The 19,604-nt window shown below is 49.5% G+C and overlaps 3 protein-coding genes and 1 long non-coding RNA gene across 8 annotated transcripts in view; 3 read left to right on the top strand and 1 right to left on the bottom strand.

Annotated features, from left to right (window-relative positions):
- The window catches only part of LOC146179223 (uncharacterized), a 294,299-nt gene that overhangs the window by 251,954 nt on the left and 22,741 nt on the right, over positions 1-19,604 (bottom strand). For all 3 annotated transcript variants that reach the window (XR_014700712.1, XR_014700711.1, XR_014700713.1), the window contains exon 2: positions 3,529-3,669. This is a non-coding gene — a long non-coding RNA (uncharacterized LOC146179223). The remainder of the gene's footprint in view (positions 1-3,528; positions 3,670-19,604) is intronic.
- The window catches only part of LOC146179224 (cell adhesion molecule Dscam1-like), a 50,606-nt gene that overhangs the window by 11,149 nt on the left and 19,853 nt on the right, over positions 1-19,604 (top strand). For all 3 annotated transcript variants that reach the window (XM_084578912.1, XM_084578911.1, XM_084578913.1), the window contains exons 3-9: positions 8,506-8,625; positions 9,474-9,641; positions 12,156-12,300; positions 13,389-13,537; positions 15,191-15,313; positions 15,802-15,966; positions 19,396-19,466. In XM_084578912.1, coding sequence (XP_084435038.1) covers positions 8,506-8,625; positions 9,474-9,641; positions 12,156-12,300; positions 13,389-13,537; positions 15,191-15,313; positions 15,802-15,966; positions 19,396-19,466 — 941 coding nt within the window. The remainder of the gene's footprint in view (positions 1-8,505; positions 8,626-9,473; positions 9,642-12,155; positions 12,301-13,388; positions 13,538-15,190; positions 15,314-15,801; positions 15,967-19,395; positions 19,467-19,604) is intronic.
- Positions 1,968-2,807, top strand: LOC146179226 (palladin-like). Its single transcript, XM_084578914.1, has one exon. The coding sequence runs from the start codon at positions 2,229-2,231 to the stop codon at positions 2,616-2,618; it is 390 nt and encodes a 129-aa protein (XP_084435040.1). The 5' UTR covers positions 1,968-2,228; the 3' UTR covers positions 2,619-2,807.
- LOC146179225 (igLON family member 5-like) lies at positions 3,665-4,999 on the top strand. Its single transcript, XM_084578915.1, has 2 exons — positions 3,665-4,319; positions 4,520-4,999. The coding sequence occupies exons 1-2, from the start codon at positions 4,259-4,261 to the stop codon at positions 4,840-4,842; spliced, it is 384 nt and encodes a 127-aa protein (XP_084435041.1). The 5' UTR covers positions 3,665-4,258; the 3' UTR covers positions 4,843-4,999.

Genomic DNA, 19,604 nt, shown 5'->3' with positions numbered 1-19,604 from the left:
GATGTCACATGACTCTTTCACAGAGGTTCCGAAGCTACTGCCGTTCACCTTCCCTAAAGAGCAACAGCTCGGTGACGCCGCGGCCGTCACCTGCATCGCCAGCCGCGGCTCTCAGCCCCTCGAATTCGCGTGGCTCAAGAACGGCTTTCCCCTCCAGCCGGGCCACAAGGCGACGCCGAAGATGCTGACGGAGACCGTTTCGGCGTTGACGATACCTGCCGTAGACGCGGGAGACGTCGCCAATTACACGTGCCGGGCTACGAACGTCGCCGGCAGCGACAGCTACACGGCCGAACTGGTCGTCGCTGGTCAGTACATTGTGCTAAAGCTGTACTTCACTACAATTTATTGTAGATATGCATATGCAGAGAACTAAGTAATCGGCTTCATTGCGTAGAGTTTAAAACGAAAAACTCGTTTTTACATGCTTGCAGATGGCAACGCGTGTCCACGTGGTTTGGGGGAAGAGGGTGTTGCCTTGATAAGATGATGTATGTGGTCACGTGACTCAGGAGGATTTGGTCTACGTGAACCAGGGCGGCGGGGGGACTGTCATTAGCTAAGAGGAGCGGGGCGCATATATGTTGTCACTTGTTTACCCTCGAAGAGAGTTAACTAGGCGATTTCTATTCATATTGCCGTTGGTGAGTCCGAACTCTTCCGTCCCAAGGCCATGGCTAAGCCGGAAACATCCTCAGCTGCAAAATTCGCAACCGACGTGGACTTGTTACATCACCGCATGGTCCTGGGACACTGTCATATATATAACCGGCTGCAATACTGTTTCTAAGTTTTCCAATTCCTTTCCTCAAGGTGTACACTTTATTACGGCGTCCTCATAGCTTAGGTCGCATTTGGTCTTAAACCCTATAAAAATAAAAAAGTATCCACCTCTAATCGTATCCACCATTTGAGCAGCGCGCTCAGACGTGCCTTGGAAGCATCCACGCGGGGATTTTCTGGTTAATTCGTCATAGCCTCACGGTGCGGCGCCAGTTGTCTGTTAATAAAAGGCAGAGACCTGCTGCCCGAAAATCTAGCCTCTGGAGCTCGTACGCATTCGAGGGAAGACAGCAGTGCAGTACAGTATCTTGCGCTCGCCGTGTGACAGGCAACAAGGCACAGTCAGCTTTCAACAGCGCACCCACTGCATCCGTCAACACGTGCTGCATCAGGAATATCTGTGCAACCATGAAGACATTCACGGCATCGTTTCAAGGTTTCCTATGTGGCTACTTTCTCGTAGGAGCATCAGCAAGGCTTATCGGTGAGAGTATACTTTCGAATTATAATCGCCGCAAGAAATGTTTCGCATACAGCACATGCTTAATTCTTCAATTGCTCGCTACGAGGCGCAGTAGTCAATCCCTTCTCTGCTTTATACCGCAGAACCGCCGAAGTTGCAGCCGCTCGTGTTCCCGAGAAACCCGACACTCAGCAAGAAGCTCGTAGTGTCCTGCGTAGCCGTCGAAGGAGACGAGCCCCTGCAGTTCACGTGGGCAAAGGACGGCAAAACAGACTACGGCGCCGCGAAGAGACACACCGCGAGCGCGCTCAGCTCCCACATTTCGACACTGACGATCCGAGAGCTGACTGCGCAGGACAACGGCAACTACACGTGCCACGTCTCCAACGCGGCTGGGACGGACAGTTCCACGGCGTCACTTCTGGTGCAGGGTTAGTCCTGGGGTTTGCACGAAAAATCCTGCAGCGCTGTTTGTCCGTGCATCTGCGCTCGCAAGCAATGGCATGCACGCTCTAAACAATCTCTTTATTGCATTTTCAAATGTGGCGCCTTCATATGTAAAAGGGTAGGTAATATCAGTGAGGGAATGCAAATCGAACGCTGGTGTGCTACATTCGGCGTGTTTCGCGAGCACAAGATGCATCCGAGATGGGTCTGCACGTTTGGCAAGCTGGCTTTGCCACGCGTTTCGTTTTCCCTGCCCTGTGTGGCGCTAGTTGTCCGTTTGATGTGCCGAGTGCGCCTTCCCCTTAGCTTTCGCTGGCTCTGCGTTTCACTCGATTACACTACCGGCTACGATGCGGCCCGCGGCCACGCAGTTCTCGGGACTCTCGCTTCTCACTACGATCCTATCTCTTCACGCTACCGCAGCCCAAGGTAAAGCGAGACAGTTCGATAGTGTCCTCGGGGCACTTCTTGAAGTACGCTTTACTGATTTACCTCTTTTTCATACTTCCCTTTCGACGACTACCTGCCATCGGACATGCTAGACGCCCCACGAATCCAGCCCTTCTACTTTCCCAAGGAGAGCCCGCTCCTGGAAACCCTCGTGGTCTCTTGCATCGCCATTCGAGGCAGCCAGCCGGTGGAGTTCTCGTGGTTCAAAGATGGGCTGCCCCTGGCTGCCAGCAAGCGCGTAGTGACGAAGCTGCTGGCCGACACCATCTCGACGCTGACCATAACCAAGATACGAGCCGAGGACATCGGAAACTACACCTGCCGCGCGTCCAACGTCGCCGGAACCGACAGCTTCAGCGCTGAGCTACTCGTTACAGGTCAGGAAGCATACATAACAATTTTGGAATTGTCTCACGCCGATCCATATACATTTGACAGGCTACTCAAGTGGAACGCGCGTCAGTCCGGTTGTTAAGCTCAATGTCTTTTAGTGCTGGAAGCGGCCGTCAGATGCGTGAAGTGGCGAACAGCCCGTTACAAACTGTCTAGCCGTACAAGATGGTTCGCGTTGGTTCCTTACATGCTGAGTCATCAGCAGTGTTCATGAACCGTCTTGACGCGAGCCACTCCTTCATGACAACGACATTTCAGGCCAAGGTGAGATATATGGTCCCATACGCACAGCCTCAGCTTGAACTGCGTTCGCGGATCCAGGGAGCCACCAGGGAAGTCATAGTTCAAAGCAACGCCAAGAAGCGGCGCTAGTTGCCCATCGCCATCAATCCGCGTGGAGTTTTTTTTTTTTCTTTCGCAGTACATTTTAGCAGCGGCGCGCTACTCCACTACCGCACTGTGCCGAAGAACGACTCTCGAGGAGGCAGACGTGAAGACTGTACCGGAAGTGTTCGGCAAGAGCAGAAGTATCTGCTGGTTGTTTAACTCCAGTGATGACGTCGATTCTTTTTACAGCAAGTATTTCCGCCGCTTTCTCCATCACTATCTCTCAGGGAATCGGTAAGCAGCACGCAGCACCATGCTGACATTTTTGCTCGACAATTGAGACGATGAGACCTAAGGTATTCCATGAAACGCATGACCTATAATAACGCATGCAGGTTACATTATTTCTGTGCGTTTACAGTAGGCGTAAAGTTTGCCTCCTAAGCTAAGTTTATTCCACAAAACCATCATCTGATGTATCGATTGCGCCTTTCAGAAGCCCCTAAGATTCAGGCTTTCAACTTTCCCAAGGACCAGATGGTCGGCAAGAAGGTCGTTGTGTCCTGTGTGGCCGTAGAAGGCGATGAACCAATGTCCTTCACGTGGTTCAAGAATAGCGAACCGCTCACATCGGCAGGCCAAAGAGTGAAAACTGCCAAACTCACGGAGAACATGGCGTCGCTGACGATTCCCGAAGTGACGGCCACCGACATCGGGAACTACACGTGCGTCGCGTCGAACAGCGCCGGGCAGGACAGCTTCACGGCACCCCTGCTGGTCCAGGGCGAGAGACTGCTCCCGGGACTCTGAAGTAGACAGACATCAGGAAAAGATTGTGAACTTGGGATGACGACGGAAATAGAGTAGGATCACGTGATAGCATAGATACAGACCTGTAACTGCGCAGCCGCTAAGCGCGGCTGGTGAAAGCATTCTTAAAACGTTTGTAACGCGCTGTAACGCATGATACCAAATTCGCAATCCTATAACATTTGAGCCGCTGTGTAATGCCTTGTCTTCGGGTCATAACAGCAACGTCACCGCACCTCATTTTGTAACAGCACGAATAAATCGTGAATTGCGTATTAACAACTAATTAAACCTTGTGCATTGTCCTGCAGAAACACTCAAATTCCTCAAGTCGTCAATGTCGTCTTTTTTGAATATCTAGCGCCAAAACAATCCAGACACCGGAGATGTGAGCGCTTTGGGTTTTGACCCATACGTGGCGCTAGCTGTCCAGCGTTGAGACCTTCCAGGACAGTCCCTTTGCTGCACAATTACTTCGAACTGCGACAAGTCAGAGACGCCATCCGACAGCGCCGGATTCTAAATCGTGCGTCTCGCTACGCCGTCACCCATCATTGTTTCTAGCTTAAGTTCACAGGCCTCATCATGAGCCCAATGGTGGCGGCAGCTTGCTTGACCATCGTTCTTCAATTGGCTGCAGCCGGTGGTAAGTCTACCTGCTTTGTTTACTTTCCATTCAGTAGCAGCCATTCCGACGAGACAAACGATATAACTGTCCAGTGTACACTGCCACGCTTAAACTTGCAGCATGCGCAAAAAGGCAGTCCAATTAAGCTGTGTTTTGTCATAAGGTCCGTGCTTTTCTCCTGTTTTGTCTCTATGTAATATTTTTTTTTCTCCTTCCAGGAAAAGCTCCTAAGCTGCAGCCGTTTTACTTTCCCAAGGAGCCTTCGCTGAACAAGAAAGTGGTCGTACACTGTACCGTTTTAGAAGGCGAGGAGCCCTTCAAGTTCGCCTGGTACAAAGACGCCCGGCTGGTGCTGTCCAACCAAAACATTCGTGTGCGCACTTTGTCCGAGAGCGTGACTTCACTCACGATCCTCGAAGTGACCGCTGAAGATATCGGAAACTACACCTGCGAGGTCTCCAACAGAGCGGGCAAGGATCACGTGTCCGCAGAGCTGCTTGTTACAGGTAGGAGCGTACACGGTGAGCCGCGATACCACTGAATGTTTGCACACTTCTTAGAGCTCTTTTTGGTGCACTTACTTAAACGTCACAGCCCGTGTCGCAAACGCGAAAAGGAGAGTAACTGAGAACGTACAAATGCATGAAAGCTATAAAGAAATGCATTATGTTAAAGACGTCAAGCATCTTTACAGACGATTGAAGTGACACTGTTGTCCGTTCAGTTGAAATGCATGCATTTTTTCACCTATTGATGTACACGCACCCTTCAGTTTCTTCCTGCTCGACCTGCAAAATAAAACTGCGTATCCGACAGTACTATTTGTTCTGTCGTCAATGCACGGGCTACTCAAATGACGCTTCGAAACATACTCTGACCTCTGACTACGTGCCAATGACTTCTTTAAGGATCAACCATTCGTTCCCCTTTTTCTTTCGCTGTTTCCGTTTGGCCTCGCCATGCGGCGCTAGGTGTTCATGAAACTGACTGAACCCTGAACACGGCACCAAGGCGTGATGTCACTCACGGCAGCCTAAACGCAGTCAGTAGCAGCTCAGTGGAAGTGAATACTTTGCTGGAGCCGAGCTTGAGGCGCCAGGTCCGCGATGTTCCTACACGCACTGTTGTTTGGCTTCTCCCTCATATACCCCGTCCGAGGCGCTGGTGAGTGAAACGCTTCAGCCATTACCTTATCCTATACCATATCACACACCATTTGTTAGTCGTGTCATTATTTTAACAGCACTCTTCACACTCGCGAACACGTCACATAAACAGATAAACAGGCCGAAGCATAAACGTCATTGTTCGATACTTTTCATGAATGCCCGTAACTATATATCATCGATGCAAAATACTTCAATTGCAAAACCCAGAATTTGTTGTCTCCCATTTCACGCAAGCGATGCATCTAATACACGAAGAATCCCGTTTACAGCGTTTCATGTTTCCAAACTGTGTTCGCTATTAACATATAAACGGTTTTTCTCCTTATCATATGCGCTTCGTGAACACGAATGTGAAGATGCAACCTTCCGCTACCTTGGCCTTACACATAGAGTTTCTTACACTAACTAGAGGGAAAGCTGAGGGCGCTGCACTTCAGCCATCATGGGCGCGCTAAGAATCATGGGCCGGTGCGTTATTTGATGCGGGACAGTCGGTTTTTCTCGGGTGCGTGGAGTGGCGTTACTGCGATTTTTCTTTTTCGTCATCATCATCATCTCAAGGCGCGTACCTAGACCGCAAAAGCCATAGTAGCGAAGGCGCAAAAGCAGACGTCGCCAATAAAAGGTTTCTGTTTCCCGAAATGCCACTAAAAACTTTCTTAAGTAATTGCGCAACCATAAATATTTTCATAACGTTTTTTTTTTTCTTTCAAAGTTTGCCTATTAAGTGCGAAATATTGGTATTTGTGCTGCTCTAAACTAAGCCAATAGGAGAAAGCGCCATCGCTTATATTGGATAAATCTCACACTGGCATTCTGTTTCTCTCTGTTTTTGCAATTTATAGTCACAATATTCAATCTTCGGACATTATTTACGCGTAGAACAATGTTTATCTTTGCATTAGTTTTGGCCAAAAGTTGTAGTTCTGCACTCGGTAGCTATCCGGCCCATGATGCTTTGAGCGCCCATGGTGGCTGAACTGGCCGTCTGGAAACCCCATGTAAACTCCCATAGACGGCAGCACAGCTTTCCCTCTAGGTAAGAGTAAGAAACTCTATGACCTTACACAAGAGCTACAGAATTTACATACACACACAGGTTGACATTTTCACAATCCCCGCATCGCGTCCTCCGCGCACCCGTTTTCTTCCGCAGACGCACCCCTGGTGCAAAAGTTTCAATTCAAAGACGGCCTCGGCATGGGCGACCAGACCACCGTCGTGTGCGCCGTGATCGGCGGCGACCGGCCGTTCACGATTGGCTGGTCGAAGGACGGACATACCCTGACGGACACCGAAGCCAGGAACGTCAAGATGCTCAGCGACAGCGTGTCCGCGTTGAACTTGCACTCCATTTCCGCCTCCGACGTCGGCAACTACACTTGCCTGGCCCAGAACGCGATCGGAAGGGCTGCGGTGACAGCATCCCTCGTGATACGAGGTATACTCGAGCCAGGAGCGTGCACTTGCAACCACGTGGATTTTAATTAGTTTTTGTTTGTTCTATTAGAACGAATCCTACGCCATAGAAATGGGGGAGGGGCTACCAGGGCGGCTTTCCGAGACAGCGGCAAGAAAAGCGCCATCACGATAAAAGCATGCGCCAAAAAATGTCATGGAGAAGGCGCGTTCTCGTGTAACAAAAAAAAAAAAAAACAAAAAAAAACGAATGCAATGATCCAATAAGGCAGCGGACTGTACATCATTTGCTTGAAATACGCGTTTGAAATGTTTCCTTTCCACCGGATGAGGGGGGATGGGGGGTGAATTCCCTGAATCCCAGGGCAAATAAGAATCACTTTTTTGTGCCATGCGTTTATGGATTTCCACATCTGTACGCTGCATCGATTGTGAGTTCTGTGTTCTTAAATCTCATGCAAACGATGACCGCGCACTCATCACGCGATATGATTGCGCCGAGCAAACATTAATTCATTAAATACAATACTCGTCCCAGCATGCAGGTATTCACCTCACATTACGACTCCGAGGTACGTGCTCTATTTATTCGTTCTTGCCTTTTTTGTTTCAATCGAATTTGCACCTCTCCTCAATTTTTTGCATTTCGAAATTCTGTATCTGAAATTTGATTTTACTCTTTTTTTTTTTCAGATTCACACCATCCGAGGAGCACGATAAGAGCCGGAATAGATTATCTCATCCACTAGATGTCATTACTGCATCGTGTGAATGTACCACCCCTTAACAATTCTCTTTTGCAGCGAGAAGATCACGTTGTTTTTTTTTTTTTTTTTTTGGGGGGGGGGGGGGGTGTTGCAGCTCGAGCGTGACGGGACGTACCAGTCAACAGCAACCAAATCTCAAACTTCGGTCGCACGTCTTTGGAGACTGAGACGAGGCAATGACTCGGTCTCGTATGCGACACAAAAATTACTGCAAATACACGTTAATTCCTAACTTACGCACAAGTACAAAAATTTACGCGCGGATGTCGTTATTACTCGAAACTAAATCAAGTTATGATATTCTCGTCAGCGTTCGATTCTGGCTTCGCAGACTTAACGTTGCCTCATACTTGTTTTGCGCCCCCACAAGACAAGCAGTGATATTCTAGACGCATGCGCACACAAAGTAGGTGCAGGCCTAAGGTTAAGTATCTTCCAGCTCCCTCACCGCAGAAAATCTAAGGACATCAACCCTTATAACAGCAATCTGTGGTTGGTTGGTTGGTTGGTTGGTTCATAGGAAGGGAAAGGCGCAGTATCTGTCACACTTGCTCTGTGGACACCTGAACCGCGCCGTAAGGGAAGGGATGAAGGTGGGAGTGAAAGTGGAAAGAGAGAAAGGGGAGCCGTAGTGGAGGGGTAATTTCGACCACCTGGGGATCTTTAACGTGCGCTGACATCGCACAGCACACGGACGCCACTTCGTTTCGCCTCCATCGAAACGCAGCCGCCGAGGCCGGGATTCGATCCCGGGAACTCCGGCACAGTAGTCGGGCGTCTTACCACTGCACCACCCCGGCGGGGCACAATGTGTGGTATCCTGTAATGTTTTTCATTCTCTCTACCCAGCTGCCCCAGTCTGGCTGTCGGAGCCCAAGGACACGGACGCTGTCCAGGGACGGGACCTGGTGCTCGCCTGCAACGCAGCGGGATTCCCCAAGCCCCGCTTCACGTGGAAGATGCAGATCGGTGAGGAAGCGTACGCAGGGCGCAAGTCCCGAGCTTATTCCCACCGAACTATCGTCAACACTGCGTCACCGATGAACTACACACGATGAGATATGACTGCTTACTTTCTGCATACCCTGAAGTAGACGAAACACGTGCCGTTGCAAGAAAAAGTTCGCCAGCTAGTTTAAAGGCAAGCGCCGAAAATGTCTGAGCCTGGTAAATTAGTTTGTTCAAGGGGTAATTAAGCGGTGGGATGGCACAGTTGAAGAAGTCACGTGCCTGAACGAGCGTGTACAAGACAGGGTCCGTAATCCGAGTTTGCGTCGTCATCGAACGTGTCGCTATCTTCCTGATCTCGAACCATAGGATTGGTGGAATCGCCGGAACTAACCACTTCCAGTTCCGGCGTTTCCACCAATCCTATGATTCTTGATCAGGGAAATGGCGACACGTTCGATAACGACGCAAACTCGGAATAAGGACTCAGGTCTAAATCTATCGAGTCTGTAGACTAGCTAGGCCTAACTAAGGATACTTAGGCCTAACCTAAGGAGTCACCGCGGTCAGAGGCCTCCATGTAGTGGTGGTCGTGATGACCGTGTTGAAAGCTGCGATTCGTTTGCGAGCGCTGACTACCGGCAAGTAACAAGAAAAAACAATAATAATAAGAAAAAACAAATAATTCCAATCTATAGTTTCACCGCAAAGCAATGTTGCCAGGGCAAAAGTCGAGTGAACGCACGCGGAACGCACGCGGCGTGCGTTCCGCTCAGATCGTCTGACAACCACACAAATCTATACCGTTCCGAGTACGGCAGTTCAGAAAAGTGCAAAACGCGGAAAAAAATAAACTGCTGGACTCGCAGGTTCCCGGGAGTTCGTGCTGCTGCACCCGGTGGGGCGCAGGAAGATCTACGACAACGGGACGCTGGTGATCGAGAACGTCGAGTCGGACGACGAAGGCCTCTACCAGTGTGACGTCAGCAACGGCGTGGCTCCGCCCCTCTCCAAGACCATCAAGGTATCCGTACACGGTAAGAGGTCGCACGACGAAACTTCGCTCGCTAGCGTGCTGAACAGCGACCTTCCACATGCAGGCGCGCTCTCTGGGCCACGAAGTCAGCTCTGTAAATGCGGCATTATGTTTCTTCCAAGCGATATGCAGTGACATCGCATCGGCAGCCGTGCTAGATATCCAGAAGTACACTGTGGAAACTTGCAGAATTCCAGTCACCTCATACGCAAGCAATCGTGCATTAGATAGTTTTACCTAAAAAATTAAAAACAAGACTTTTTATTCCTGTGGTTTCCCCAGTTCCAAGGTTTGGTTTGGTTTATGCCGCTTAAACGTCCCAAAGCAACTCAGGCTACGCAACACGCAGTAGTGGAGAGTTCCGGAAAATGTCGACCACCTGGTTCATTAACGCGCACTGACATCGAATGCACAGTACACGGGGTGCTTTTGCGTTTTGCCTCCATCGAAACCCTGCCGCCGCGGCTGGGATCAAACCCGGGTCGCACGAGTCAGTATTCGAGCTCCTTAACTACCGAGTCACCACGGCGGGGTCCTGGTTAAAGGCGTTTGTCTTTTATTTACCACAAGTTTCGCGAAAGGTAAAGAAAAAAACGAGAAAAAAAATGCATCTGTCACTGTCAGTCAGGAGACGGCCACCGCAAAACGAAGACATATATCCCGTGATCTTCAATTAGTCACGTCTTGCGGCAGTTGTGACCACTTCATTAGTGCAAATTTCATAATAGTCGAGTACTCGTCAACAACTAAGCCACAGATGCCCCTCAAACGACGGACCGATTCTCTTGACACCAGGGTTAATCCGACTAAGCCACGGTAAGTCTCCCTTTCTTCTGCCACACCTCGAGGTGTCAGGCTGAGCAAGGGGATTATCCGTAATATGTCAGCAGAATCGATCGACGCAGGGGTGGCGTGGGGGGTGTTCTAAGAGGGGCATCTGCCGCCAATTCGTTCTTGAGTTGAACCCAACTGTAATCCCATTCGCCGCGTGACACTCCCCTACTGAAAAACCCAAAGTTCTACGGGGCAATAACCTCACACAATCGCATCAAATCGCATAGACTCTCACATGGTGCACATCATTATCATAAAATATCTCCCATAATTTATGATAATGTACAAGAAACTATGAGATCTTATGCAATTATATGTGACTTATATGTGATTTCTTATGTGAATTGAGTGAGATTGTGTGAGAAAATGTAAGGTTATTGCCTCAAACTTTTTTCAGTGGGGTCGTTATTCCCACTTGCGCTTCCCTTTTCCTGGAAGGCATTCTGCTATGCCATAACAAAGCGCCGCCCGTCCGTTTCCCCCTCGTCGCTTCATTGTGCATTCGTGGTCCTTGATTTGTGGCCCCTAATTTCCGGTAGAATAAAACAACTCGAACTCTTTCTTGGGTGCTGCTGTTATCTTTAACGCCCGTCACTTACCAGTCTACGTTCGCTGTACTCTCAGCTGTATTCAAGGCTTCGTCTAGGTATAACTGGAAAGCGATAACGTCGTCAAAAATGATAGTGACGTAACTAATATCAAACAAGACGCAACTGTTAAGTAGATTTCGTTTTAACGGATATTGCAATACGTTTCTGTTAAGGAATTAGAGATGACAGCCAGATGAGCGTTAACTTTTCTTCTAGATGTATCTGCGACTTCTTAATTTATATTGTACAGCGAAGCAACCACAGGACAGCATTGTGCGGACGTGAACAGCACCTGCAAGTTGCAAAGCCTTAAGCAACTTGCAGTCATATAGGGCCTCAAGTATATAGTTGTGCAATGCTAGGTCGGCGCTAGTTCAAGAAGCATGGTGCTTGTTCGAACCTACTGCGGCGTGTGTCACAGTCTGCGTGCAACTTTAAGATGTCAAACCTCGTACATTCTACTGAAGACATAAAACATCCTCCTCGCACATTCGTTCATCAGACCGCAGACAAAGTAATATGCACATTGGATAGTATATGCATCGTACTACGAACATACAACCGCTGTAACAAGTTAACTGCAGCGAAGGGACCCGCCTCTGCTCATAAGCAATGACAGAAGGACGACCGTTCCCACGCTTATGATGACTCCGTACCATAATTCATGGAGTGCATGTCAAAAATAAGACCTCTAATGAACGCGTGGGATCCACAGCAACGTCACGGCCTCGGAAGCCGAATCGACACCACGACACTATCCGAAACCAAGGTCGCAAGTATCCCGCTTGCGCCTTCCCTTCAACAGCCCATAAATCCTTCATGGTGTCACTAGCGCCGCTTTCCCACACTGCTCCTATTTTCGTTTTGTTCTTGTTTCTTTTTCATTTCCTGTTCCAGTGTTAGGCAGTGAACATGCCAATCTGAAAGTGCAATCTGTCTCAGGAGGTCGTTCCGCTCGGCAAGGCGACCTTACAGGAGCAGTTTGAAGCGCCCCTACCATTCTACGCAGCGGCTCCCCTTAATTGTGCAATTTCGTCAGTCACGAAGTGCTCCTTGTTAACGTTTGCCCTCTGTTTCCTCCTCGGGTGCAGTTCCTCCCCGCATCAGCAAGTCCTCGTCGGAGGTGTCTGTCAAGCGCGGGGACATCGCCAAGATCGCCTGCGAGGCCAGCGGCCAGCATCCGCTGGTGGTCACGTGGGAGAAAGATAACACCCTGCTTCTTCCTTCTGTTGACAGGTGCGCGCAAGCTTGTAGCATTGGTTCCTCAAATCGACATCGCGAATAGCTACATGAGGATGATTCATATTGAAATAAACTAGCGCGCACTAGTACGTGATGTAAATAGAAATATATAGCTTACCGTGATCCGCAATTCGCCACCGTGACTCTCTACCGCGCGCAAGCTGATTGGCCCCGACGCGGCAGGTCTGTGTACCGATATCCAGTATGTGGCGCCATCTATCGGCGTCAAGGGGATCTGGGCATGCGCAGTGGAACGCGCGGTGGCGGATCACGGTAGCGGATCGCGGATCACAGTAAGCTAAAGTTCTTTGATGCTGCCCCGCGCGGAGCACCACGAGAGGTAAAATGCACATAATGCACGCCACGGAATCAAGTCAAAAGACAAATGGTGAAGCATTTTTCTGTACTCGTAGTAATGCAGTGCCAACGAGTCCGTGAGTGTCGCAATAATTGGCCGCGTCATCAGCTTGCTTTTGTGAAATGGCACACTTGTTCTTTTTCAACAGCACTTCCAAGCTCACACTACAGGACATTTATGCGCGGGCGAACAAGGCCGATGGAGACGAAACTAAATGTGTTCTGCGCACCCTGTGTGGTCCCGCTTCTGGTGTTGCTGTTCGTTCAACTTTTGAGTTTGAAATGCCAATAGGAGCCCAAGGTGTTTGGGGCAAAAGAAAATAGGACCAGGTGTGAGCTGAAGGTGACGAACGGTATTGACGGAGATTTTGCCTTTATCTACATCGAAGGGCTCGCACGAAGAAGGCGCCCCGGGGCCTCGCCCGCTGATCCATTGGATGTAGTTTCTCCGACCGAAACGGCGCCGACACAGTACCGCGTCGTAAGTGATAACTCGGAGCGCTTACCCGGCAGTCATTAATTCTTAATCGACTAAATACGAGGTGCTAAGTGTGCACTGTCGTGAGAACGGGGGATCGCCACAGGTGTGAAAGCTGCCATCTCGCATCGAATTGAGGCAGCAATTAAAAAGCCTGAAACTTCTTTTGACTGCAGCGATGGCGGCTGCTGAGTGGGAAGCATCGCCCGTGCACTGATCCCGGGTGCGCGAACCCCGTCTTGCGCAGGTACGAGACGCACGAGGAGATGAGCGCCACGGGCGTGACGTCGGTGCTGGTGATCCACAACAGTGTGCGAAAGGACGCCACGGCCTACGTGTGCGTCGCCAAGAACGACTACGGACAGACCAAGCACACGTTCCGCCTCACCGTCCTGGGTAAGCCTCATTCGTCCACACAGCTAGCGACTTTGCTAAAAGCTGGACCGTGAAGCGCCGACGACGCTCTTCGCAGTATAGGCAGTGCTGCGTGATATAACGTACTTTGCCCGACGAGCACCGGTGGTCACTCCCTCTAGTTGCTCTACAAAGCACAAAATGGGCGCCAAGGAGGGCGATGCACATAACGCAGCACACACGTTGCAGTGTAGTGTGCTCTGAAGGAGCTGTTCGTGCATGTATAAAGACGCTGCTTGCGAATAACGCTATGTTGTGTTGTTGTTGTTTTTTTAGTAAACTCACGCCTGCCATAGCAGAAACCAAGAAACATTGTGATCCCATTAAAACCTGTCTCGGCTATCAGCCCCCACACCTGGTTATAATGCAGCATCGAATTTTTACTTTTTGTTTTCCCCGCGCCTTTAACCAGTCGGTGTACACCGCTGCTCTTCTTCGTGCTTTGATCAACGCTATGTAAACTTCGCCCTGGGACATTTAAAGGGCAAGATAAACGGACAACGCCATTTACGCAGATTTCGTAGCACCACCGGAAGCGCACGTGTGCCTTCGTTTCATCCATCTTCTCCCAAGAGTTATTCACGCAGTGCTGCAAGGAGTGTATATCCTGAAGCGGCGTGCGTGTTCAAAAACCACGTACTTCTTGCCCTAATAACCCTTAAAGGGCCTTGACAAGGAGCACTTGCGTGCATTAGCCATTTCTTCCGCATTTTAAGCCGCTGTTACAATGGCAGATTTCAGACTAAGCCGTCAAATAGGAATAGCCTTGAGAGAGCGCGTTTTCCGCTACCAAGAATTTGTGCCATTGTGTAATGACTTATTACCATTCACACTGAATATCTCGACCTACAGGTTCAGCAAAGATGTTTGCAGCCACGGTGCATTCAAATGCAGACAAGCTAATTTTAAACAGCGCACTATGTGAAAGCACAGAATCTCCAGAGACGATGCTTTTTCTACCATTTTTTTTTTTTCCCACGCACTGCCAATCGATGTTTTCGAACGGGAGGTGAGCTCAACTAAAGTAATAATGCAGGGCACGGAGGTTTCCGTATTAATGATTCCGGGGTCAATGACCCGAGTTACCCAACTTCTCAAAACTAAGAACTTCTGAGGAAGTTTGTTTGTTTGCGTCAACGTCCCAAAGCGACTCACGCTATGTGAGTCGCTTAATTTTTAACGTGCACTGACACCGTACAGCACAAGGGCGCCTAGCTTTTCACCCGCGCCGAAAAGCGGCCGCCGAGGCCGGGATTCGATTCCGCATTCCTTGGGCACAGTAGTCGAGCGCCCCACTGCGCCACCCCGGAGGAGCCTTCTCGCCAGGAAGTATCACTCTACTATGCTTCAAACATAATTATTTGTAAGAAAAGAGTTACCTGGTACAATCAATTAGCTTTCTAGCCTCGAAGTATCACTACCACGTGATAACGGATAGAGTGCGGCGAGCGCCCGTCATTTGTCATTTATGTTAATTTCATTCCTGCAAAGTCCTGCGTCTGGTAGCATCTGCTTAATTGGTAACTTTATCAACCTTCGTCTTAGGATTTATGGTCACGACAGTGCCCGGCTCGTCAGACTTGACGGCGTGATTTGAGAGCATCCTTTATGATGCCTCGTCGCCCCAACTCGCAGAGCCTCCCGAGAGCCCGACCGACGTGGTGGTGACCGAGCGTCGCAGCCGCTACGTGTCCGTGAAGTGGTCCCCGCCCAGGCGACCGGTCAACCGATACGTCTTCCGCTACTGGAGAAAGTCAAGTGGGTGTATTATGCACGCTCACCCTCTGCGCACGCACGCACGTGCATGTAAGCGCGAGCCAAGCACAATGCTTTTTATGCCCCATTGATTCCGCGCCTCTTTGTGGCTATGTTTATTTTTGTTCGGCAACACACGACGCGCTTATTAGCGATAAAATTAAAGTTCAAAGTACTCGTAGTTATTTTCTATCCGCTCGTTTCAATTTGCCGACGTCGATACTGAGAAGGATTCCGCGATCAACATGTAAGTTAATGGCGGCACGCACAGCCTCAAAGGTCATCTGAATCTGGTTGACCTTGACTGCTAAAAAGCGTTTCCTACTAACGAAAATTGAGCACGCCGCGCCATGCTTACTCTTACACTGAGCTGATGGTAGAGCGCCTCTTTTCTCCCTCTCAAAAACAACAATTACAGGGATACTCCGCATGCACTAGTCCCTAATCCGTGCGTATAGGAAGTTTTACTAAGTGTCTTGTCCCTGTTGCAGCTCGCGGCAGCGTACTCCAGGAGCAAGAGGTGGACGGCATGCGCACCTCGCTCATGGTGACCAACCTGCACCCGGGCACCGAGTACCTGGCCCTGGTGCTGGCGGAGAACTCGGTCGGCTTCGGAGACCCCTCGGACACAGTCTCCTTCCAGACGGCCGCTGAAGGTATACGCTCGCGCAAACGACTCCTCGGCTAAGGGCCTCGTGATGGCCTCGTCCGTATACCTGCTGCTATGGGGACTCGAGCCCTGTCGCTGAATCTGTTTTGAAGCGGTAGCTTCACTACGAGGGGTGAAGCCAGGAGATCCGTGTGTCACAATGACCTTGAAGGTTTAGCCAACGACACACCGTAAGTTACACTACAGGAGGACCAGGAAAGGTCAAAGGTCACGTGCACAGCCACTGAGCGCGACTTGCCGTGGATGCGTTGTAGCCGTGACGTCACACCGCCAGCAGTATGTGAAACGGGAGAGCTTCGGTTAAACCTGGTGAGAAGCAGTAGCTTCATGTGGCTACGCCTGGCAAAGTCCGAAGTAACAACAGTTAAACAAGCTGAGAAACAAACAAATTTCTTTGCCAGACGTAGCCACGTGAAGCTACCGCTTCTCACCGGGTTTAACCGAATCTAAACCACAACTATATTTTTCTTTTTCTTTTTTTTAACTTGAGGTAGGAACCTGGAACAAGCACACAAAAGGGCGCGTCAGAAGCGTCATGCGACCATCGCACAATGCTGCGTTTGAAAGGTGCGTGGTGCACCTTCCAAATTCTTTTCATTCCCTCAACAAACTTTGATATGAGCAGACTCACAAAGACATCAGCCGAGCGCATAGCAAAGCAACGCAACGAAATACATTTTTGCGTACGGCTTCCAGTGCAGTCTGCATGGTACAAGCTTAATACGTGGTCTCGCAAATAAATTTCAAGACTACGTTTAGAAAGAGATGCAGAGCACAAGGAGCGCTATCCCGCATATATTTCTAAATGTTTTCTGGCGCGTTAAGCACAATCGGCACTCAGTCGGCCAAGGAACATGCGCACATATGTAAGCAGTCAGCGTGCTGCTTTGTGGTTCCGTCGGTAGTGCACCAAAACGTCCAAAAAATAGGCTGCTGACACATACCATCGACATATAGCGATTACCGTAAATGCTCGATCCTAACGCACACGTACCTGATTTCCATGTTCGCGAAAATGGAAAAGCACAATTTGAGCAGAAGCCCGAATCGACGTTCCCGTCTGATTCTTGCTCGTCGCTCTTTTGGCGGTCCTCTTTTGCAGTCATCGTGGCAGGCGCACCTCGCAACACACGCGTAACAACGCACTTACGAGGCCAGTAGCTGCAGGCAAACGGAGATCAACGGCGATAACAAAGCGCACCTTCCACACTTTTCAAGCTCGCGTGTGACCCCGATGACTAGCCTAACAGATGGCAAGCCGTACTGCAATCTTACTATAGTTTCGGGTTCCGGCCCAATAGATGTTCCGAGGCGCCCTAGCTCCGTTGAGAGCACTAACTGAAAGCGTTCTCTGGTGTTATCTATTACTCACCATAGCATAAGCAGCCGCGTGAGAAAGCCAAGCAGTCAACGCGCAGTTTGGATATTCTTTAACACAGGATCTGCATAGAGATCAACAATGTGTTATCTTAACACGTGGAGCTCCGTGAATCTTGGCGGGGCGGGCACCACCTAGCTGTGTAAAACTCGCGGCTCGGCCCACAATTCCAGTCGAACATTTATTTCAGTTCAGTTCAGTTTATTACCTTAAAAGGCCCCCGTAGGGGCATTTAAAAAAAAAAAGCATGTCGACTTATACTCGGCGATAGGCGTATTTCAGCCTAATCTCTACAAATGCCAAAGCTTGTCAACTTCTAATTAAAGGTGATCAGTAGAAATGATTAAGGCTAGCAAGGATTACGCGGGATATCGAGATGATGATAATGCTGGCGATGTTCGTCAGCTTGGTTTCGATTTTGCGTGCGATTGTAACGCCTGTGCCGTTTCGAGACTGGATTTGCGTGAAGAAAAAAAAAATTCAGGGGGCACTTTGGCTCACTAAAGTTTTTCAAGGCGGAAGCTTTCTCCGCTGCGCTGTTTAGGCATTGACTGCGAGACCGTTTGTGTTCTTTTCTTTACAGCTCGGTTAAAGTGTCCGTGCATAATTGTGACAGATATGGCGTCTTTTCTTTGCTGTCAACCAATTTTAAACGCCGCTGATGCCTGCTGTATTGCGTCTATTTCTATATACTCTGTGGTGCGGCGTTCGAGGAAGCGGCGAATGAAAGACGCCGCACGGACGCCTAGACGAACGCCCCGCGGGGTCAGCTTCATATATTCGTGATGATGATGATGATGATAACAACTTAATTCTTCCACCAGATAAGAAGGCCCCCAATCCCCCACCCCGGGGCAAGCAGGCTGGATGTGACGTCATCACGACGTCACATACGGTCATGTATAATAGCCGGAAGTGATAATGACATCACATCCGATCATGACTGGTGGGAAGCTACAATGACGTCACATCCGGCCATGACTGGCGACAACGTCACCAGTCATGAGCGGATGTGACGTCACTGTCACTTCCGGTTATTGGAGATGGCCGTATTATATGTGACGTCGTGATGACGTTACATCCGGCACATCACGCGCGCAAACTGATTAGCATCACCGTCCAGTAGTGACAGGGCAAAGTAATTTGAGCTCATTACTTGACGTACTGATTTACGGCACCACAGAACTTGGCACTGTCACATCAATCTTATGTGTCGCTAGGTTATGCGCATGCGCCACTCGGGCTGCATGACAGAGCGTAAACTCCCTTGCGCCGCTTGCTGGCTTCGCCTACCGTCATTCATTGCCTACCGTGCATGCGAAGATACTTGGCGCATGCACTACTCTAGCAGTAGTACAAGCATGTAGGTATTAGGGAGTGAACAACGAAACTTCGTGTAGCTTCGAGTTCGTGTTCTCCTTTAGATTCTCCTTACGTTCTCCGGTTCGGCGCCGTGTTCTCCCTCCTCCGCGTCCACAACAAGCGCTAAAAGCACATGCTTTAAAGGGGTGCCAATTATAACTGGGTAAATATGGCAGCAGACACTGCATTCTTATGAGGAGCATTATCGATATGTCGCCAATATTCACCGAAAATCCTAACTGAAGTTCTTTCTGACTTGAAAGCATTTGAAAACGCTGAGGACAAAGTAGGGAACAGTATAAAATAGGCATAACATGAAGACACAACACAGCGCCGATTAGAGGGCAAACTAAATTTGACGGTCTAGATTCTAGCAAACTTATTACAGGGACTATGTCACGAAATGCAATGAGAAGAATAGGTAACAAAGGAGCACCAGAGGAGAAGTGTTTCCCCCTTCCATCAAAATCAATCTCCCCCATCCCCTCCCTTTCAGAAAATGCTTTGTTGTGCATGACAAGAAAAAAATGGGTGGGTGACAGCTGCACAAAGTATCCTCAGTACTCCGCCAGTGCTCACCATTCATGGACGTTTCTGCATAGTGCCTTATGATGTGCGTTTAATATTTTCAAGCATTTTTTGCTTACATGACCCTTGTACTATTTACACTTGCAGAGCCCAGCGCACCACCCATGAACATCCAGTGCGAGGCCCTGGACACCCGGAATATCAAGGTTTCCTGGGAGGTGAGTCCATCTCATGTGACCCGCACACAGGCAACCACATATATCGAAATCAAAAGCTTCTTGCAAAAGTTCACTGGAAGGCACACAGGCCACATACTACATCAACAATGCACATGTGAAGTTGGTGCCAAAATTCTG

The sequence above is a fragment of the Amblyomma maculatum genome, chromosome 9 (assembly GCF_055883805.1).
Source record: "Amblyomma maculatum isolate TAMU_Amacu chromosome 9, ASM5588380v1, whole genome shotgun sequence".
Classification (NCBI taxonomy): Eukaryota; Metazoa; Arthropoda; class Arachnida; order Ixodida; family Ixodidae; genus Amblyomma; species Amblyomma maculatum.
The sequence above is the reverse complement of the archived record's forward strand: the minus strand, read 5'-3'. Positions and strand labels throughout refer to the sequence as shown.